Here is a 17,974-nt window from a genome sequence, read left to right as displayed (position 1 = left end):
ATGATTTCATCAATGTGGAACAGAAATCTGATGCCTTCTATTAGGAGTTACATCTCAAGGAGTCACCACATAATGAGGGCTAGACACTTGTCTGCCCCGTCTTTCCTCTGGGTGGGTTGGTCATACCTTCCTCAAGTTTATAACTAGAAAAATGGCAGACAGTAATACCTGCTCCTTAGGAAAGCAGCAGAGATTAATTGGCCAATATTAAGAGAATGTTTCAAAGATAAAGCGTTCTACATAAATGTTTAAGTATTATGATTGCCTTGCTTCTTCAAATGAAAGTTCTAACTTTGAAATGTGATTATACACTTTCCCCCCAAACCCCTTGATAACCACATATATAGGTTTATTTTTCACCCTAACAGTCTAACTCATGGCTGTGAAACTTTATTGCACTTGATGGAGGGCCCTGGCTTTTATTAGTTTTAAACTGCTGGTTTCTGGGGTATTTATGTAAATGAGGGAAAGATACCAAAACAGTAAATAATAAGCATGTCCCTGCTGTTTAAAAATCTGTTGGTAAAAAAAAAAAAAAAAAAAAAAAAATGTGTTCTGTTATAAGAAGACCCTAAACATAGCACAGAAAAATACAGCTTTGGCATCTATGCATAAAATAACGTTTTGGGTTTGGGGGTCTTCTTGATGGTAGTGTCCCCCAAGCATTTCTTAACCATTCTGTACACATTTTATTGCTTCCACGGTTGTCACCATATACATCATATGTATGTGTGTGCATATATACGGAGAGAGAGAAAATGAGCAAAATGCTACATTTTAAGATTTTTTTCTTTAACAACATGTTGTAAAGTACACCAGATGGCTAATTATAGCTCCAGGAAACAAAAGGCCACACCCAGATGTATTGCAGTTGCCTCAGAAGGAATGTTATGATCAAATCATGGTCCCATAAACAAAACAGCTGACCTTTTCCATTAGGTGCAAGATAAACTTTATAGTCAAATTCAATTTTGGTTTATTTAAAGATTTATGCTTCTTTGCTTTCCAGCAGATGACACAAAATACGTGCTCTGCAATCATCGCAAAACTCAGAATTACCTCACAACACATTCTTTATCTCCAGGTCCCCTTTACAATACCTTTCTACTCATTTCACGTTCAACATATAGAGATACATTCCTAAGCCAAAACGTTATAGATCATTTGCAACAATGAAAAACCAGAAAGATATAAATGTTCAACAATAGGGCATTCCTTAAAAATTATGAGTATCTGTCAAAGGGGACTCTTTACGGCCATTTAAAAATCATGTCCCTACACTTGCTCTATGAATGTTCACAGCAGCTTTATTTGTAATAGCCCCAAATGAGAAGCAACCCAACCAACTGCCTGTTGTCAACAGGTGGGTGAATGAAGGAATTGTGGGATAGCCTTGCAATGGAATACGACTCAGCAATGAAAAGGAATGATCTGTTGATACACTCAGAGATGTGGATGGATGTCTATATAATATGCGAAATGAAAAAATCCAGACAAAAAAGAGTACTTATCTATGTACATAACATTTTTCTTAAGACTACTTTGTCTTTAGATATACCTGCAGTTTTTTAATTTTTCTAATTATAGGGACATTTGCTCTTGAGAAAAAATAAAATAAATAAATAAGAAAAATGTTTGAAAAACAGGAAAGCACCCTTACTCTCTGTTCCTTTATTTTTCTTCAAAGCACTTAACAATATGTCGTATTACATAATAGGTTTATTTTTTATTATTTGTCTCACCCAATGAATTGTAAGTATAAAGATATAGTCCCAACTCCTAGAACAGTACCTTATCAGTAGCAAGGGTTGCTCGATTAAGATATATTTATTGCATTTATTATTTTATGAAATCCGTACTAAGTTCCTACTATATAGTCCTTTATCTTTGTGTATGTAATATTTTAATAGGATCATATCAAAGATACTGAGTTGCAGACTGTGTTTTTCACTTAGCAATAAATTATGAAGACACATGGGAAATTCTTATTCAAAGTGATTTTAATAATGGTGTAAAGAATGTTGAAAATCCCCTATTGTTAGACCAGTACATGGGCATTTTGATGCATCCTTCCAGTACGTATCAAGAATGTCAACCAATTAAGATAGTAATAATATTAATGATGCCTTATAGCTATATGATACTTTACAGCTTACAAACTATTCTCATATCCCATTTGATTTTTATGATAAACTCAAGTGAGCAGAGCAGAAACTCAAGAGGTTAAATCATTCCCATCAAACAATCAAATAGGAAGTCCAGACTCAAGCCTAGGTCTCTGCAGCCTGGGCTCCTCGCTGTACCTCACCTCTCCCTGGTGGAAGCCTTCATTGTACGGGTGAATGATCCATGCTTAGAGAAGCGGGTAACGATGTGCCCAGAGTCACACGGGCCTCTTAAGGAAGAATACCGATGGAGAAGAACCAGGACTCCCGACTCTGTCCAAGGCTCTCTCAACTACACTAGGTCTCAACTACATGCTGGCTCAACAAATTAGAAAAAACATCCTAAATTACTGCATCGTTTAAAACGGCAGCCAATACATGCTGTTATACTTCTCCGAAGATTACACATTGTATTTGCTAGTGCTGCAAAGTGCCAACCTGATGACATTTGCAATCCTGAGCTTATTTGATGTGGTTGGGAAGCAAATGAGATTGCAGTGCCCCTGTTGCGCATAGGTGCTCAAGGAGCACTTCCTGCATGGCGGGGAAGTGCCCTATATTTACAGGATTTGATCCAGTTTAACAGCAAGATCGAATGTTAAAATTAGCCTTGTAAAAGGGTTCACCCTAGTTCCCACACAAAACAAGATTCTGAGATCATGACTAGCAATTTTTCATGAGTTGATTTATCTGAATAAAACCTATAAGGTTTTGAACCATTAAACATTCGATTTAGAAAAAAAAACTTAGCATACAGAAGAATAAACTGAAAAATGGAACAGATTTGTTTCTTGTAATAATTATGAGCAATATCTCAAACTCAGCATCCTTAGACCATTGAGCTGTGTAGGATGAATGTGCTAATTAATCAATTACTACCCAACAATGTACCCTGTTTATTTACTGAAATGCACCAGAAATGTGTGCAGAACTGGTAATTATTAATCATCTTCAGTAACAAATATGACTCAAGTTCACCTTCATATAATTAATAGAGCATGTAGTTAGCTTTAACATCTTGCTTTATTAGAAGCAGCAATAAAGAATAAAAAGAAAGAGCTGCACCACAAGTGTGGTTCACTGAAATGCTGGCTTGGACTAAATATGCCTATTATCCATAGCAGCAGTATTACTCATACCATCCAAAGTATGGCCAGATGCTCTCGCCATTAAAACCCAAGTTTTTAAAACTAAACTTTTAAATTCGAATAAAATTTTAAACTTACAGGAAAGTTGTAAAAGCAGTCCAAAGAATTCCCATGTACTTTTTATTCGGGTTCCCCCAATAAAACCCAAGTTTTAGGGCTTGATAACTTGCTTAGACTTGAGATCTTTGTTGGTGATGCCCAAATTCCTCAATGCGTGGCTGGCCCTCAATTTCAATAGACATATAAATTGCTGTTTTACAGCAACTTTGCAAGTGATCCAGTTTTGAAAAATCACTTTGAGAGTCATCATGTAGGTCACCCCAAAATTTCCTTTGAGCCAGGCAGACTTCTGGGCTAGATAGACCATATTTTGGAACTTATATGCTAGTTCCTGTGCCCTTACTGATTGTGCAACATCTAAGGCATGTTCAATTGTGTCAGCTACATTTCCATCTAAGTTTTTACTCCCTTCAGTGTAGGTTCAAATCCCAGCTCCACCACCTGGCTGCAGGGAGCTATTTTAACCTCTCTGACATTCTGTTTCCTCAGCTTGAAAATGAGGAAAATGAAACCCTGCTTTGGAACATTGTTTAAATGAACAATATATATAAACTATCTAGCAGAAGCAAGCTCTCAGGAACTGGTAGATATTATTATGTTGATTTTATTATCCTCTATGGCCACTTTTAGCTTAAGAAACTAAAATGTGTCTCCAATTCACACACAAATACAAAGGTATTTCATAGCATGGAAACTGCAAATGTAGATGAACATTTTTGAAAGTTTTCTCCAGAAGGAAAAAATCAGATAAAATTTAATGTTATTGTACAGCAAATTAAAAACCTGTCCCATCTGACAATACCAGTCACTGCAAAACCTAAACTGACAAATCATAAACCAGGGTGGACTTCAGTATTTCTATTATTTAATGATGCAAGGCCCTTTAGAGGGAGAGCTCCCTTAGGGCATCTCCATATTTGTTTATAGATCATTAGCTACTTGACAGTGAGACTGGGGAGGGGCATAAAGACTTACAGCTAACACTCTAAGAGCCACTGTTGGTTGAAGATCAGCAATAAAGCCAAAATATCTTAGGAATTTTAAATGAATATATGATTTGTGCTACAAGATGTCATATGCTATTCATGAATTGCTTTACCAAGCTGGGACCATAACTATGGCCCATATGACAAGGTGAATTTACTTGGCCATGTTTTCAAATGTTTCCCTAACCGTTGATTACATATTATAAAGATTTGTAATATTGGAAACATGACCATAATATGGATTTTGTTATCTACCAGCATAAATCATTATCTGGTTTCAAAAAGTCACAAACAGCCCTGGCTGTGTGGCTCAGTTGGTTGGAGCATCATCCCATTCTCCAAAAAGTCACAAATGTCACCTTACCACCAGATTCTAGCATCTACCGAGAAGAAGGGAACAGAAATGTTTCTGAATGAAAAGCTCACTGAAAACTAGAAGGCCAGAATTTTGATTCTTGTATATGATTTTGGATAAGTTTCTTACCTATTCTGTAGTTTAACTTCTCCAACTGCCAAAATTAGAATTTTAATTAAAACCACTGACCCTATATGGTAAGTTTCCCCCCCACCCCCCAATATCCCTCAAACACACTACTTATATTATTACTAGAGGCCTGGTGCATGAATTCGTGCACTGGTGTGGTCCCTTAGCCTGGCCTGAGCCCTCTCGCAACCTGGGACCCCTTGGGGGATGTCGGATAGCCAGTTTCAGCCCTATCCCCACAGGTCTGATCCAGACAGGAGGGAGCCTGATCCTGTGCATTGAGCATCTGTCCCCTGGTGGTCAGTGTGCACCACAGCAATCAGTCATTCGGTCATTCAGTTGCTTAGGTATATATATATATATATATATATATATATATATATATATATGGCCTAGTGCACAAAATTCATGCATGGGAGGGGGAACCCTCAGCCCAGCCTGCACCCTCTCGAAATCCAGGACCCCTTGGGGGATCAGGCCTAAACTGGCAGTCGGACATCCCTCTCATAATCTAGGGCCGGTGGCTTCTAACTGCTCACCTGCCTGCCTGCCTGATCGCCCCTAACCACTCTGCTTGCCTGCCTGATGCCCCTAACTGCTCACCTGCCTGCCTGATCACCCATAACTGCCTCTGCCTTGGCCCCTGCCACTGCGGCTTCATCTGGAAGGATGTCTGGAATGATGTCTGGAAGGTCGTTCAGCTGTCCGGTCTAATTAGCATATTATGCTTTTATTATTATGGACTAGAGGCCCAGTGCATGAATTTGTGCATGGGTGGGGTCCCTCGGTCTGGCCAGCAATAGGGACCAATTGGGGGGCTGGCCAGCTGGGGGGAGGGACCGCAGGAGGTTGGCCCCAGCAGCAAGCTAACCAACCACCGACTCTGCAAGGCATCAGGCTCCCTCCTCCCTCCTGTCTGGGTCCAGGGTGCAGGTGAACCAGATTCAGGCTGTCAGGGCCCCAGCAGCAAGCTAACCAATGACCAATTCCGCAAGGAATCAGACTCCCTCCTCCCTCCTGTCTGGGTCTGGGGTGCAGGTGAACCAGATTCAGGGATGTCAGGGCCCCAACAGCAAGGTCTGGGTCAGTGCGCATCACAGCTACCAGCAGGTCTGGTCATTCCAGTTGTTCGGTCATAACAGTCGCATACACACACACACACACACACACACACACACACACACATATATATTTAACTTTACCCACTTCCTTAAAAATTATTATTCAATGAGTACCAACCATATGCCAAATACTGTCATAGATGCTGGATCACAAAGGTTAACAGAACAGACATAAATCTCTGACCTTAGGAAGTTTACATTCCAGTCAGGGCAAACTTGAGAGTAATTTAGACAGATGCTTTTGGATGAGATTCTGTACCCACTATGTTCACAGTATAATGTTTCACCAGAGTAATTCTTCTTGCCACTTTTTGTAACAGCAGTCCCAGCTGCCAGCCAACTCCTTGGGGGGCTGTCAGGACATCAATCAGTTCCACAGAAAGCCTCAAGAAGATCTAGATAAAAAGACAGCAGTTCCTTCCTTTCCTAATGACTTCTGCCATCACTCAGAACTTCCATGAAGATAACTTTGCATAAAACCAATATATACTGTCCTTGCCAGGGCAGACACAAGGCTACAGGAATGGAGCAGCAATTGGTGTTTGCCACTGATGGGAGAGGGGAGAATTAATGAGCATTCATCCAGCTGTAGAGGTAACTCACCACCACCTCCTCTGGTGCTGAGCTTGGCTTAGAAGGCACTGAGCCATTAAGCAGATTTGGGTGGCTCTTTTGGCAGGTCTGTTTTTAAGTTCCAAAGCATGCTGGAATATGAATCATCTCCATGGTCTTTCTTTCCTTCACCCAAAAGTCCTTAAGCCTCAAACCGGAAATTGTAGGTAAAATCCTAAGTGTAAACATTTCTATCCTTTTTTCATAAGTCTTTTCTCTTTTACCTACATGTTGACATATTCGCCCACTTCTTGCCTATAATTCTCCCTCTGAGAATAGCAGTAAATTAAAATCTACCCTACTTTCTTTTAAATCACATTAGAAAAATGTGAATAAATCAGGATCTCAGTAAGGCTGTAAAAACAACATGGCAATAAATATTCTATATATGTACAAGGTCATGTTTGGGTCATGTCCACTATATATGTTCTCTGTACATCAAGCATATCAAACTCAAAGGCTAACACAGGCCAAATAAATGAGGCATGTAGCCCACGGGCTGCAAGTTTGACATGCTTGCTGTACATACTTATTCATAAACACAAATAACATGTGTTAATATATAACACTACCAGTAGAATTCATTGGGTTTTTTTCAAAATTAAAAAAAAAATCTTTATTGTTGAAAGTATTACATATGTCCTCTTTTCTCCCCCAGTGACTCCTTCCATCCCACCCCTGTCCACTGCCCCAGGCCTTTTTTCCCCCAAACATTTTATTGAAGTATAATATACATACAGAAAAGTGCACATATATGTTCAAAGAATCCACTAACTGCCCTAGTTGGTTTGGCTCAGTGGATAGAGCGTCACCCTGCAGACTAAAGGGTCCTGGGTTTGATTCTGGTCAAGGGCACACGCCCGAGTTGCGGGCTCAGTCCCCAGTAGGGGGTGTGCAGGAGGCAGCCGATCAATGATTCTCTCTCATCATTGATGTTTCTCTCTCTCCCTCTCTGAAATCAATATATATATATATATATATATATATATATATATATATATATATATTAAAAAGAATCCACTAACTGAATACACCCATTTAACTAGAATCCATATCAAGAAAGAGAATAATTTGTAGATTCATTATTTATAACAAATGTACTACTCTGGTGGGGGATGTTGATAATGGGGGAGGCTTTTCCTGTGTGGGCAGGAATCCTATATAATGAAAGGGTAATATGCAAACTGACCCTATCAGCAGAACGACTGGGAGTGACTGGTCACTATGACACACTGACCACCAGGGGGCAGACGCTCAATGCAGGAGCTGCCCCCTGGTGGTCAGTGTGCTCCCACAGGGGGAGCACTGCTCAGCCACAAGCCAGGCTGATGGCTGCCAGTACAGTGGTGGTGGTGGGAGCCTCTCCCGTCTCCTCAGCAGCGCTAAGGATGTCTGACTGCAGCTTAGGCCTGCTCCCCGCTGGCAAGTGGACATCTCCTGAGGGTTGCTGGGCTGCCAGAGGGATGTCTGACTGCCAGCTTGGGCCAGATCCACCAGGGAGCAGGCCTAAGCCAGTAGGTGGACATCCTCCGAGGGGTCCCAAACTGCAAGAGGGCATAGGCCGGGCTGAGGGACACCCCCGAGTGCACAAATTTTTGTGCACTGGGCCTCTAGTAGATAATAAATCTCTGTACTTATCTCTTATTTCACTGTAAATCTAAAACGACACTTTAAAATAAAGTCTATTATTTTTAAAAAACTATAGAAATAAAAGATGAAATAAAAGAATGAGAATAATCGCAGTCTCTCAGAAGTCTCCTCATACTCCTTCCAGTCACTAGCCCTCTCTTTCCCCACCTTGCTAAGAATGACCACTATCCTGCCTTCTACCAGCATAAATGAGTTGTGGCCAGTTTTTATACTTTATATAAATGAAATCATATCGTAGGTACTTGACTGTCTGGCTTCTTTCACGCTTACGTTTGTGAGATTCATGCACATTGTGTGTGATTCTATATTAGATCATTCCCGCTCGTTGCTGTATAGCATTCCACCATGTGAATATGCCACAATTTGTCTATCTGCTCTACTCTTAATAGGCATTTGAGTAATTTCTAGGTCAGATATTAAAAATATAAATAGTGTTGCTATGAATATTCCAGCATGTCTTTTAGAGAACGTATGCACACAGTTTCTATTGGTTACTGTTATGGACTGAATATTTATGTCCCTTCTAATTCACCTGTTGAAACCTTCATACCTAATGTGATTATATATGGAGATAGGGTCCATGAGGAAGTCATAAAGGTTAAATGAAGTCATAAGGGCCAGCGCCCTTATCAGAAGAGAAAGAGACAGACACCAGAACTAGCTCTCTCTGTCATGGGAGGATACAGTAAGACGGAGCTGCAAGCCAAAAGGAGAACGCTCACCAAGAACCCAATCGGCTGGCATTTAGATCTTAAACTTACCAGTTTCCAGAACAGTGAGAAATAAATTTCTGTTGTTTAGCCGCCCAGTCTGTGATGGCAGCCTGAGCACACTGCTACAAATATATACCTAGAAATGGTAAGCTGGGTCATAAGGAATGCTTACAGGCATATCCCAGAGACACTGCAGGTTCGCAATCCTTTTGCTGATGGACGGTCTTGCCTTCAACTTGTAAAAACGCAACATCTGTAAAGTGCAATAAAGCAAAAAGCAAAAAAAACAAGGTATGCCTATATATTCACCTGTAATATACACTCCCTCCAATTTTGCCAAAGTGGCTACCAGCAGTGTACAATAGCTGCATTTCTTGACCAAAACTTAGTACTTTTTATCTTTTCTATTTTAGCCTCTCTGGTGAGTGTGTCATGGCATTGCACTGTGGTTTTAATTTCCATTTCTTGGATGATTATTGAAATTAAGTCATTTTCACCTTTAATGATTATTTCAGACATTCTCCTTTGTGAAGAGTCCATTCAAATATTTTGTCCTTTTTATTAGATTGTCTTTTTTAAATATATATATATATATATATATATATATATTTTATTGATTTCAGAGAGGAAGAGTGAGGGAGAGAGAGATAGAAGCATCAATGATGAGAGAGAATCATTGATTGGATGCCTCCTGCACCACCCCTACTGGAGATCGAGCCCGCAACCTGGGCATGTGCCCTTGACCAGAATCGAACCAGGGACCCTTCAGTCCACAGGCCGACGCTCTATCAACTGAGCCAAACCGGCTAGGGCTGGATTGTCTTTTTTAATGATTTGTTCAAGATTCCAAATGCTCTGTCAGATCTTACTTCTCCCACTCTGTGGATTACCTTTTCACTCTCTCTTTTTTTGTTATTGTCTAAAGTTTTACATATGTCTCCTTTTCCCCCAATTGACACCCCTCAGCCATTAATGAACAGTCTTAATTTTAATATATTCTATATTATCAATTTTGTAAAACTAACTTTTAGTATGTTCTGAACATCCACAATGTCCTAGGTGTCTTCAAAACAAAAACAAGAAGGCTCAATCCTTTCTAGGAGCAGCATGACACAGCCATGTACCCGCTAAGTGCTATACACAGTGTCACTCTTTACATTTTTAAGGTGCTTTCTAATGGACATGCCATTTCTCCATGCTCTGTAGAAAACTGAGTATTCATATATTTATTTTTATCGTTGGCCACAGTGTTTTTTAAACATTTACTTAGGCTGTTGAGTATCAACTTCTAAGCCCCTTTGTTTATGGCCATCGAGAATTGGAACTGAAAAGAAAATCAAGCATCTGATCTGAGGTGTGATTTTTTTGAGAAAGTATGTTCTCTCAATTATGAAAGTCAAAAGAAATATCTAGAAGCCATGTTCTCCAGCTCAGAATCATCAGGTTAGGGCAATATTTTGTTCAAACACTCTTGACTACCTGGGTGTGGTCCCCCAGCTATCAGCTCTGCTTGGAGGAATTTCCTACCTTAGAAAACAAAGAGAGATAGTCAAAGAGCCTTGGATTAGGGAAATCATCATCATTGATGAGGTTTTTTCCAAGAGAGCATCTTGCAACAGAAATCCTTCAGTTCCCTAGCCCTTTTCCTAAGCTTTCATGAGAAAATGCAGTGAAACATATCTAAGTCTCTGCTCCTCCTTATCAGTGGCTTTTACAGTATATGCCAAAGAATCTAGGGTTTCTGAGGCATACTTCAGAGGCTCCACAAATATTTGATTTGTTTCATTTTTAAAACAGATTTTTGTATCGCCAAAATTTAACATATTGCAAAACTGCCCACACATTAATTTGAGGTTAAGTCATTTCAGTGTAGACCAGTGGTGGCGAACCTTTTGAGCTCGGCGTGTCAGCATTTTGAAAAACCCTAACTTAACTCTGGTGACGTGTCACATATAGAAATTTTTTGATCTTTGCAACCATAGTAAAACAAAGACTTATATTTTTGATATTTATTTTATATTTTTAAATGCCATTTAACAAAAAAAATCAACCAAAAAAATGAGTTCGCATGTCACCTCTGACAACGCGTGTCATAGGTTCGCCAACACTGGTGTAGACCCAGAATTCATCTCCACCTGCCATCTTTGTAATTGAAGCCCATGCCCAAGATTTCAAGATGAATCATTTAAAACCCACTCATATTTGTATCTACTTCTCTGGATCAGAATTTTCTTAATAGTATACAACCAAAACAGAGGCATAAGAAATAAACTGTTCCTAGGCAGCTATGACTGCATTTGTCCATAACCTCCAACTTCAAAAAAAAAAAAAATGTTTCGAGCACAGAAACAGCAGGGGCAAGGGTCCAGTGGCAGTGGGGCCAAAAAATACATTTTCTGAGCGTGATCTGAAGACTTCGTATTTATTATTTTAGCTACCCTATTTCCTTACAATTAATTCCCTTTTGCTAAAAACAAAAAGAAACCCCGCAAGACAACAACAAACCAACCTCATTTTTGTGTGTTTTTTTTTAATTTACCTAGAAAGGCAATGTTAAAATTTTGAACGTTCAAATGTTTAGTAATAAAGCACAAGTTTTCATCTACTTTATATGTTGAGGTTCTGTAACAGTCTTTGTTCTAAAATTTAATTTGAAAACCCAGAACTGAATAACTTCCCCGACTCCTGTCTTAGCCTCCCTTCAGCCATTTCTGTGCCAGTCTAACCACATCATGACTCCACCCAAAAATTTTTTAAGACTGTTATCTAATAGGGAATCCTATAAAGTAAAGTTCAAATTATTTGCATGACTACCAGGCCCTTCAAGATTTGGCACATGGTAGTGGGTACTCAATCACTATTTGTTCAACAAATCAGTCAAAACTGGAGGCTGTAATATGGAGCCACACTATCCTACATTCCTTGAGTTTCAACAACTATAGTAATTATTATATGCTGCTTACACATAATTATTGCATTTATACACGGTGCTTTCCACACACGTCATCTTATTTAAATCTAGTGTCTACCAACAAGATGAGCTTAGGAAAATAAGGGAAAATGCTTTCTTGGAAGGCAGGTATATACATTACCTCAAGAAGCTGCAAAGTTTAAGATTTTCCTAATATAATATCTTGATAATGGGTCACTGAGGACTATAAAGGTTTGTAAGTAAAACACTCCTGGTCTGGCATTCACCAGGCTCTTAGGAGAGGTCAACGGTGGTACATATCTGGGCACCACATGGAGAGACCTGGGACTTTTTTAGAAATAAACGTTTTATCTTGCAAATATCTGGGACTTAAACAGGGAACATAACCACAAAGACCTAAACATAGTAATTCTCCTTGACTTCACAGCCAATGCAAATCTGAGGGCTTTTTTTTTTTCTAGTATATTTTTATTGATTTCAGAAAGGGAGAAAGAGAGAAAGGAGAAGCATCAATGATGAGAGAGAACCACTGATTGGCTGCCTCTTGCAGAGGGATCTAGCCCAATGTGGCTTATGCCCAGACGGGAATTGAACCCTGACCTCCTGGTTCATAGGCTGACGCTTAATCACAGGCTTCAACTCACTTCCCTGAGGACACCCTCTCAGGTGTTACCTGGACCACAGCGCCAACTGACGGGTTTCCCTGGAGCCTGGGCCCGGGAGATGGGTGTGAGTTCTGCCACTCACCAAGGAGGTTCATACCCCAAGTGATAACACCTCCCCACGCCCTCGCCAGCGTTACTAACCACTACATGAGCTCATAAGTGCCGACTTCGCCTCCTCATTCACGCCGCTGACCCTCACCACCCTGCGCCCACCACCGGGCCCACCCTGTCCCCTCCGCTCTCTCCGCGGAGCCCGCGGGACACCCGTGCGCGCCGCCCGCCGGCGCCCTCGCCGCTCGCCCCGGGGGACCCGCGTGCGCGCTCCAGCCGCCCCGCCCCCAGCGGCGCGCGCCCCACGGCGTCTGCGGGGCGGGGGCCGCGGCGCGCCGGCCATGGAGGCCCTGCGGAGAGCCCACGAGGCCGCGCTGCGGCTGCTGCTGAGCCGGCCCTGGGCCGCGGGCGCCGCCTCCCGCCCGAAGCCCCGCGCCTCGGAGGTGCTGACGCAGCACCTGCTGCAGCGGCGCCTGCCGCCCTGGACCTCCTTCTGCGTGCCCTACCGCGCCGTCCGCAACGACCAGTTCGGCCTCTCGCACTTCAACTGGCCGGTGCAGGGCGCCAACTACCACGTCCTGCGCACCGGCTGCTTCCCCTTCATCAAGTACCACTGCTCCAAGGCCCCCTGGCAGGACCTGGCCCAGCAGGACCGGTTCTTCACGGCGCTCAAGGTCGTCAACCTCGGTGAGTGGCCCGGGCGGGGGAAGCGTGTCCCACCGACGACGGCCCCGCTGTTGGCAAAGCCACGCCGACCACCCGCTCGCTCCGAGGCCCGAGGCCGAGACCCCGGCCCAGGGTCAGAGCGCGTTGGCCCGGGAGGAGCCCTGTTTCGGCCGCGTGCAGGCTCTCCCGGGCGCACGGGCTCGCCGCGCGCGCCCCTCGCTGTTGGGGTTCCCGGACCCTGCCTCCGCGCCCCACCACACCCACTCCTCCAGCACAGGCCGGGGCTCTGGGCGTTTGTACCCGACCCCGCCCTCCCGGTCAGCGCTCCTTGGGGCTAAGCTGTTGCTACTGACTCGTCCCTGGAAAGTGGGCGATGTCCACAAGCCTGGGGATCACCCTGGGGGTGAGGCATTCCAGCCTCACTGCCTACCGCTCCTAACTGGAGGACCCCTATATTGGGCAGTAAGAAGGAGGGTGTAAGCCACTGGAAAGTAGCTCCTACGTTTAAAAAATGCCTTATTGCATGACAGGGTATGTCCCCATGAACATACATATGCGTGCGTTCATATTCTAAAAACTGGAACTACCTTTTTAAAGTTTCTTTGTTTTGTTAATAGGGAGTCCCAGCAAGTTCCTTTTGCTAAAAGCACTGAAGGTTTTCACCAGTCATATTAGTTTGCTCAGATGCTAGGCCTAAAAGATACTTAAAAGGCTGCCCCTTTCATATTTGTAGGTTTTCATGGGAATATTCTAATCCTGAGAGTGTTTACTCTTGCTGGTTGTTTATTTTCTTCTGGTTAATGACAGAAGAGGCATAAACATGGACACGAGGTGTCCTTTATCGATCAGTGAAAAATAGGCCTCAAGATGTTTTGAACCTATTAATTGCTGATACTAAATTAGTCCAAATTTTAGTAATTCAAAATCTTGACGTGGGAGCCGAACCATGTTACCCAACCAGTTCTTCAAACTAGAATGAAAGCTAAAGCAGCTGCACTAGTGTTATGTCGTCGGATCCCTCATTCAATTTAAATATGGTAGGTGTGTTTGGGCATATAATAAGTCACAAATGTCAATCATGGTTTTTTTGAGCCATTGCTCCCCTGGGATTATCCTGGGTTCAGTCCAGTAAGGAGCAGATTATTTAGCAATGTGTAATCCTTTAAAAAAAAAAAATCCTTATTGTTTGGCTGATGAACTATAGAGCATGCCCACTAATTTTGAGGTTGATAGGAAGTTGAAAGGGTTAGGTGACTTAGATAGTTCAATTCATAGTTATTTGGCACGATGACTAGAGAAAAAGTGTAACAGGAGCCCAGTGCCGCCTGTTTTAAAGTTTTCACGCTTTGAAACCTAACACTTTAGGAACACCTTAATGATTAGGGTTGTTTTGTTTTGTTTTTAGGTAGAAAGAAATGAAAAGTAGGATACCTAGAACATTCTCATATGGAAAAGTAAAACCTTTTGAAGAAAGAAAAAACAGTTGTAGGTGTGTGTGTGTGTGTGTGTGTGTGTGTGTGTGTGTGTGTAAGAGAAGGTTGAAGAGTGATTGGTCTTTTAGAAATTCAAAAAATCCTGCTCAGATGGGAATAAGAGTTTTAAGTTAAACAGAAAGGAAAACTTTCTGCTCATGCATGCTTTCATACAAATTAGATTGTACTGATAAAGGGAATTTATTTTTGGATTTTGTAAAGAGTAATGTATCCACCAATTTGGTAATATTTATTTTGTAATTTTGTCTGAAGGTTAGGGAATGTGAATTAGATAATAGGAATCCTTCCTACTCTGTGATGTACAATTGCCCCTCTGGACCATTAAGTACATAGTTTATTGATAAAAAAAATACTCTGGATTTTATTTGTCTTCTTCCCTTCCAAATTAGAAATTATCAGAGTAATTCATTTTTCCATTTTGTAAATAATAGAGATTTCTCTCTTACCCATTTGTTCTCTTTCTCCTCTGCCTTTTCTTCAGTGGAAGCTGACATTTTACTGAGGGTTTATCAGTCTGTGTATCCTGCTGGGAAGTAGATTGAGATTTAAGAAAAGCAACTTACCATTGGAATGAATGGGTAATCAGAGACTTGCTACGAAGTTCTAATTTTTTTTAAGTGCTTAATTTGACAGTGGTTTGTTTACCTACTGTTCAGCTGACTCAAAATGAATTATTATGCAAAGAACTGACTTTCCAGTTCATTTTAATGTTATGATAGGTTTCAAACAAGCTGGAAAATTTTTAATTTTTCATGGAATCTTATAGACTTTAAAGCATATGTGCTATAGATAAAGAAAATTGTTTTTTTAATGTGTAAATTATACAGCATACATGGCAACTCTTCCCATATAGTATATTAGCCTGACTGTATTAAATATACTGCAGGAAAAAAATATATAGAATTTCTGACTCCTATATCACAACTCCATCCCCGATCAAACAGCATTACTGCTAATAGCTCTTAGTTGTTTCCTAATAAGAGACATTGTTATTATTAAACTAGTAATCTTTGATCAGTCCTCCATTTTAGCTGAAAAAATATTAACCATTTATTTGTGTGATTTTTTTAAGTGTCAATATTTAACTGAAAACTGTGGTAAATACTGTAAAACAAGCAAAATTTTCAGTGTCACCAGCTATTCCTTATGTCCTTAGAATTGGTTTAAAAGGGATATGTTATATATTTTACTCTCAGTATGTTTAGAAAATTAATAATTGCCTCTAGAGCCTGTTTTTCTTCCTCACGCCATTGATTTTCAGATTTTGAACTGTGATGTCGTATTTTAAATTTATATTTTATTTCACCTGCTCCCTCTACTCTTTGCTTTTTTTCTACCTCTCTTGTTTTTTTTCTTCTCTTGTTCACTACCCCACCCCTTGTCCTACTAGCCCCCCCCCCTTTTTGGTTAAATAATTTATAAATAGCTTTATGTTGCTAGTTTTTATGGATATTTTGTGACACCCCTTTTAGAGAATTCTTTTGTGTATTACCAAGGCAAAGAAGGTAATATATTGTAAAGTATTTCATAGGAGTTCCAGTGAGTGATAGTGAGTGACAAGCTGTGATAGTGAGTGACAAGCTGTGACCCAGTATATTCCTAAAAATAGAGAGGTGCCCGCCTGAATGGGCATTTTTGCTTCTTCTCATTGCCAGCTAGTGATGCTTCTCCTGATTAATCTTTGGCATTACAGTGACTGGAATGCAGCTTCAGGGAATAAGCACAAAGTAGTTCAATGCACTTACACTCTCAAAAAGAGCATAGCACAGCAAATACACTCTTGCAGAAAAATAAGAAAAAAAAGTAAGCAATATTAGTCCTGAGCCTGTGTTGATTTCTCTATTAATGAGAAAGAAAATGATTTTCCAAATGTGCAGCTCTAACCCTTTAAATTGTCATTTTGGTCCAATTCCTACACAGCAACAATAAAATTTATACTTTATTCTGTGTAGAGCATACAGTATTTTTTATTGATTCATGTGCCTAAGGTTTTCTGCATACTTTTTAATGTGTTGGTGATCATTGATTTTAAAGAAATGCTTTAAAAAAGATGGGAATTGTGAAAGTTTGTGTCCAACATAGTCTCATATGCATATCCAAATCTCAGTGTAGTATATGTTTAGTTTTATGTATCACAAATGGCAGTTAATCTCAAGTATATCAGCAAAATCTTATCAAATGGAAATATTCCAAGAAAGAAACACATTGGAGTCTACTATGTGTCTATTTTAAATAGGTTGTAAAAAGCTTGTCTTCAATCAAATATAAAAATACTATTTCTCATGCCTGTTATTATATTAAAATCTTCCTTAGAGTCAAGTTTTACCGTGGTTTTGAAGACCGCTATTTGACCGATTTTTTTTTAAGTTGTACAAAAAAATTACTTTAGCCATCAATGTTACTGTGTAACTTAAAGTTGACCCAGTGATTTAAGCTCATCCAGGAGTATCTACAACTAAATTAATGAATATTCTATGTTTTCTTATTTGTGAAAAGAATAGAGAATTACTTCATAATTACTTGGAGGCAATGAATTAGTGCTTGTAAAGTGCTTTGAACTAAAATTTATACCAGCCGTATCTTTAGGTTTAAAAATGTCTAGGCTCACAATTATCATGTTCCCCAAACAGATGAAACTTGAGCTCTTAGGTAGAGTTAATACTTAACTCCTATTTTTATAATTTGATAATTTGTTGACATTGCTAAAGAGTACTGTGCAACTTGTATCATGACAAATACATGGGTGCATGATTAATACGTATTGACATTGGGTAATAATGTATTCGTTTGTTTTTTAGGTATTCCAACTTTATTATATGGACTTGGCTCCTGGTTATTTGCTAGAGTCACAGAGACTGTGCATACCAGATATGGACCAGTAACAGTTTATTTTCTAAATAAAGAAGATGAAGGTGCCATGTATTAAAAGTGTACATTGGAGAACATAAATATTAGTGGATTTTCTCTTGTGTGTATGTGCAATATTTATTTTTGATCTTTTAAAATAAAACTTTTGCAAATACTTTGTTCTTTTCTATGGTGTCTGGTGCTGTAAGATGAATCATGGCCCTCCAGAGGCAAAGCTTTTCCTACATTGTTATATATCACATACTCTGTTTAGCCCATGGGAACTAGGAACACATGATGCTTATACCGACTTTTTTCCTAGAACTAGATTAAACTACAGTTAAAAATAATTATAACACATGTAGATTCTGTAGTTAGGTA

General features: G+C 40.2%; 1 protein-coding gene across 1 annotated transcript; it reads left to right on the top strand.

Moving 5' to 3' along the window:
• Window positions 1–12,914: 12,914 nt before the first annotated feature.
• Window positions 12,915–17,771, top strand: LOC308527087 (uncharacterized protein C15orf61 homolog). Its single transcript, XM_081102414.1, has 2 exons — window positions 12,915–13,274; window positions 17,545–17,771. The coding sequence occupies exons 1-2, from the start codon at window positions 12,929–12,931 to the stop codon at window positions 17,670–17,672; spliced, it is 474 nt and encodes a 157-aa protein (XP_080958540.1). The 5' UTR covers window positions 12,915–12,928; the 3' UTR covers window positions 17,673–17,771.
• The last annotated feature ends 203 nt before the right edge of the window (window positions 17,772–17,974 follow it).

Source organism: Myotis nattereri, assembly GCF_964212035.1.
Source record: "Myotis nattereri genome assembly, chromosome: 1".
In the NCBI taxonomy this organism is placed as follows: Eukaryota; Metazoa; Chordata; class Mammalia; order Chiroptera; family Vespertilionidae; genus Myotis; species Myotis nattereri.
This window is presented reverse-complemented; position numbering and strand designations above follow the sequence as displayed.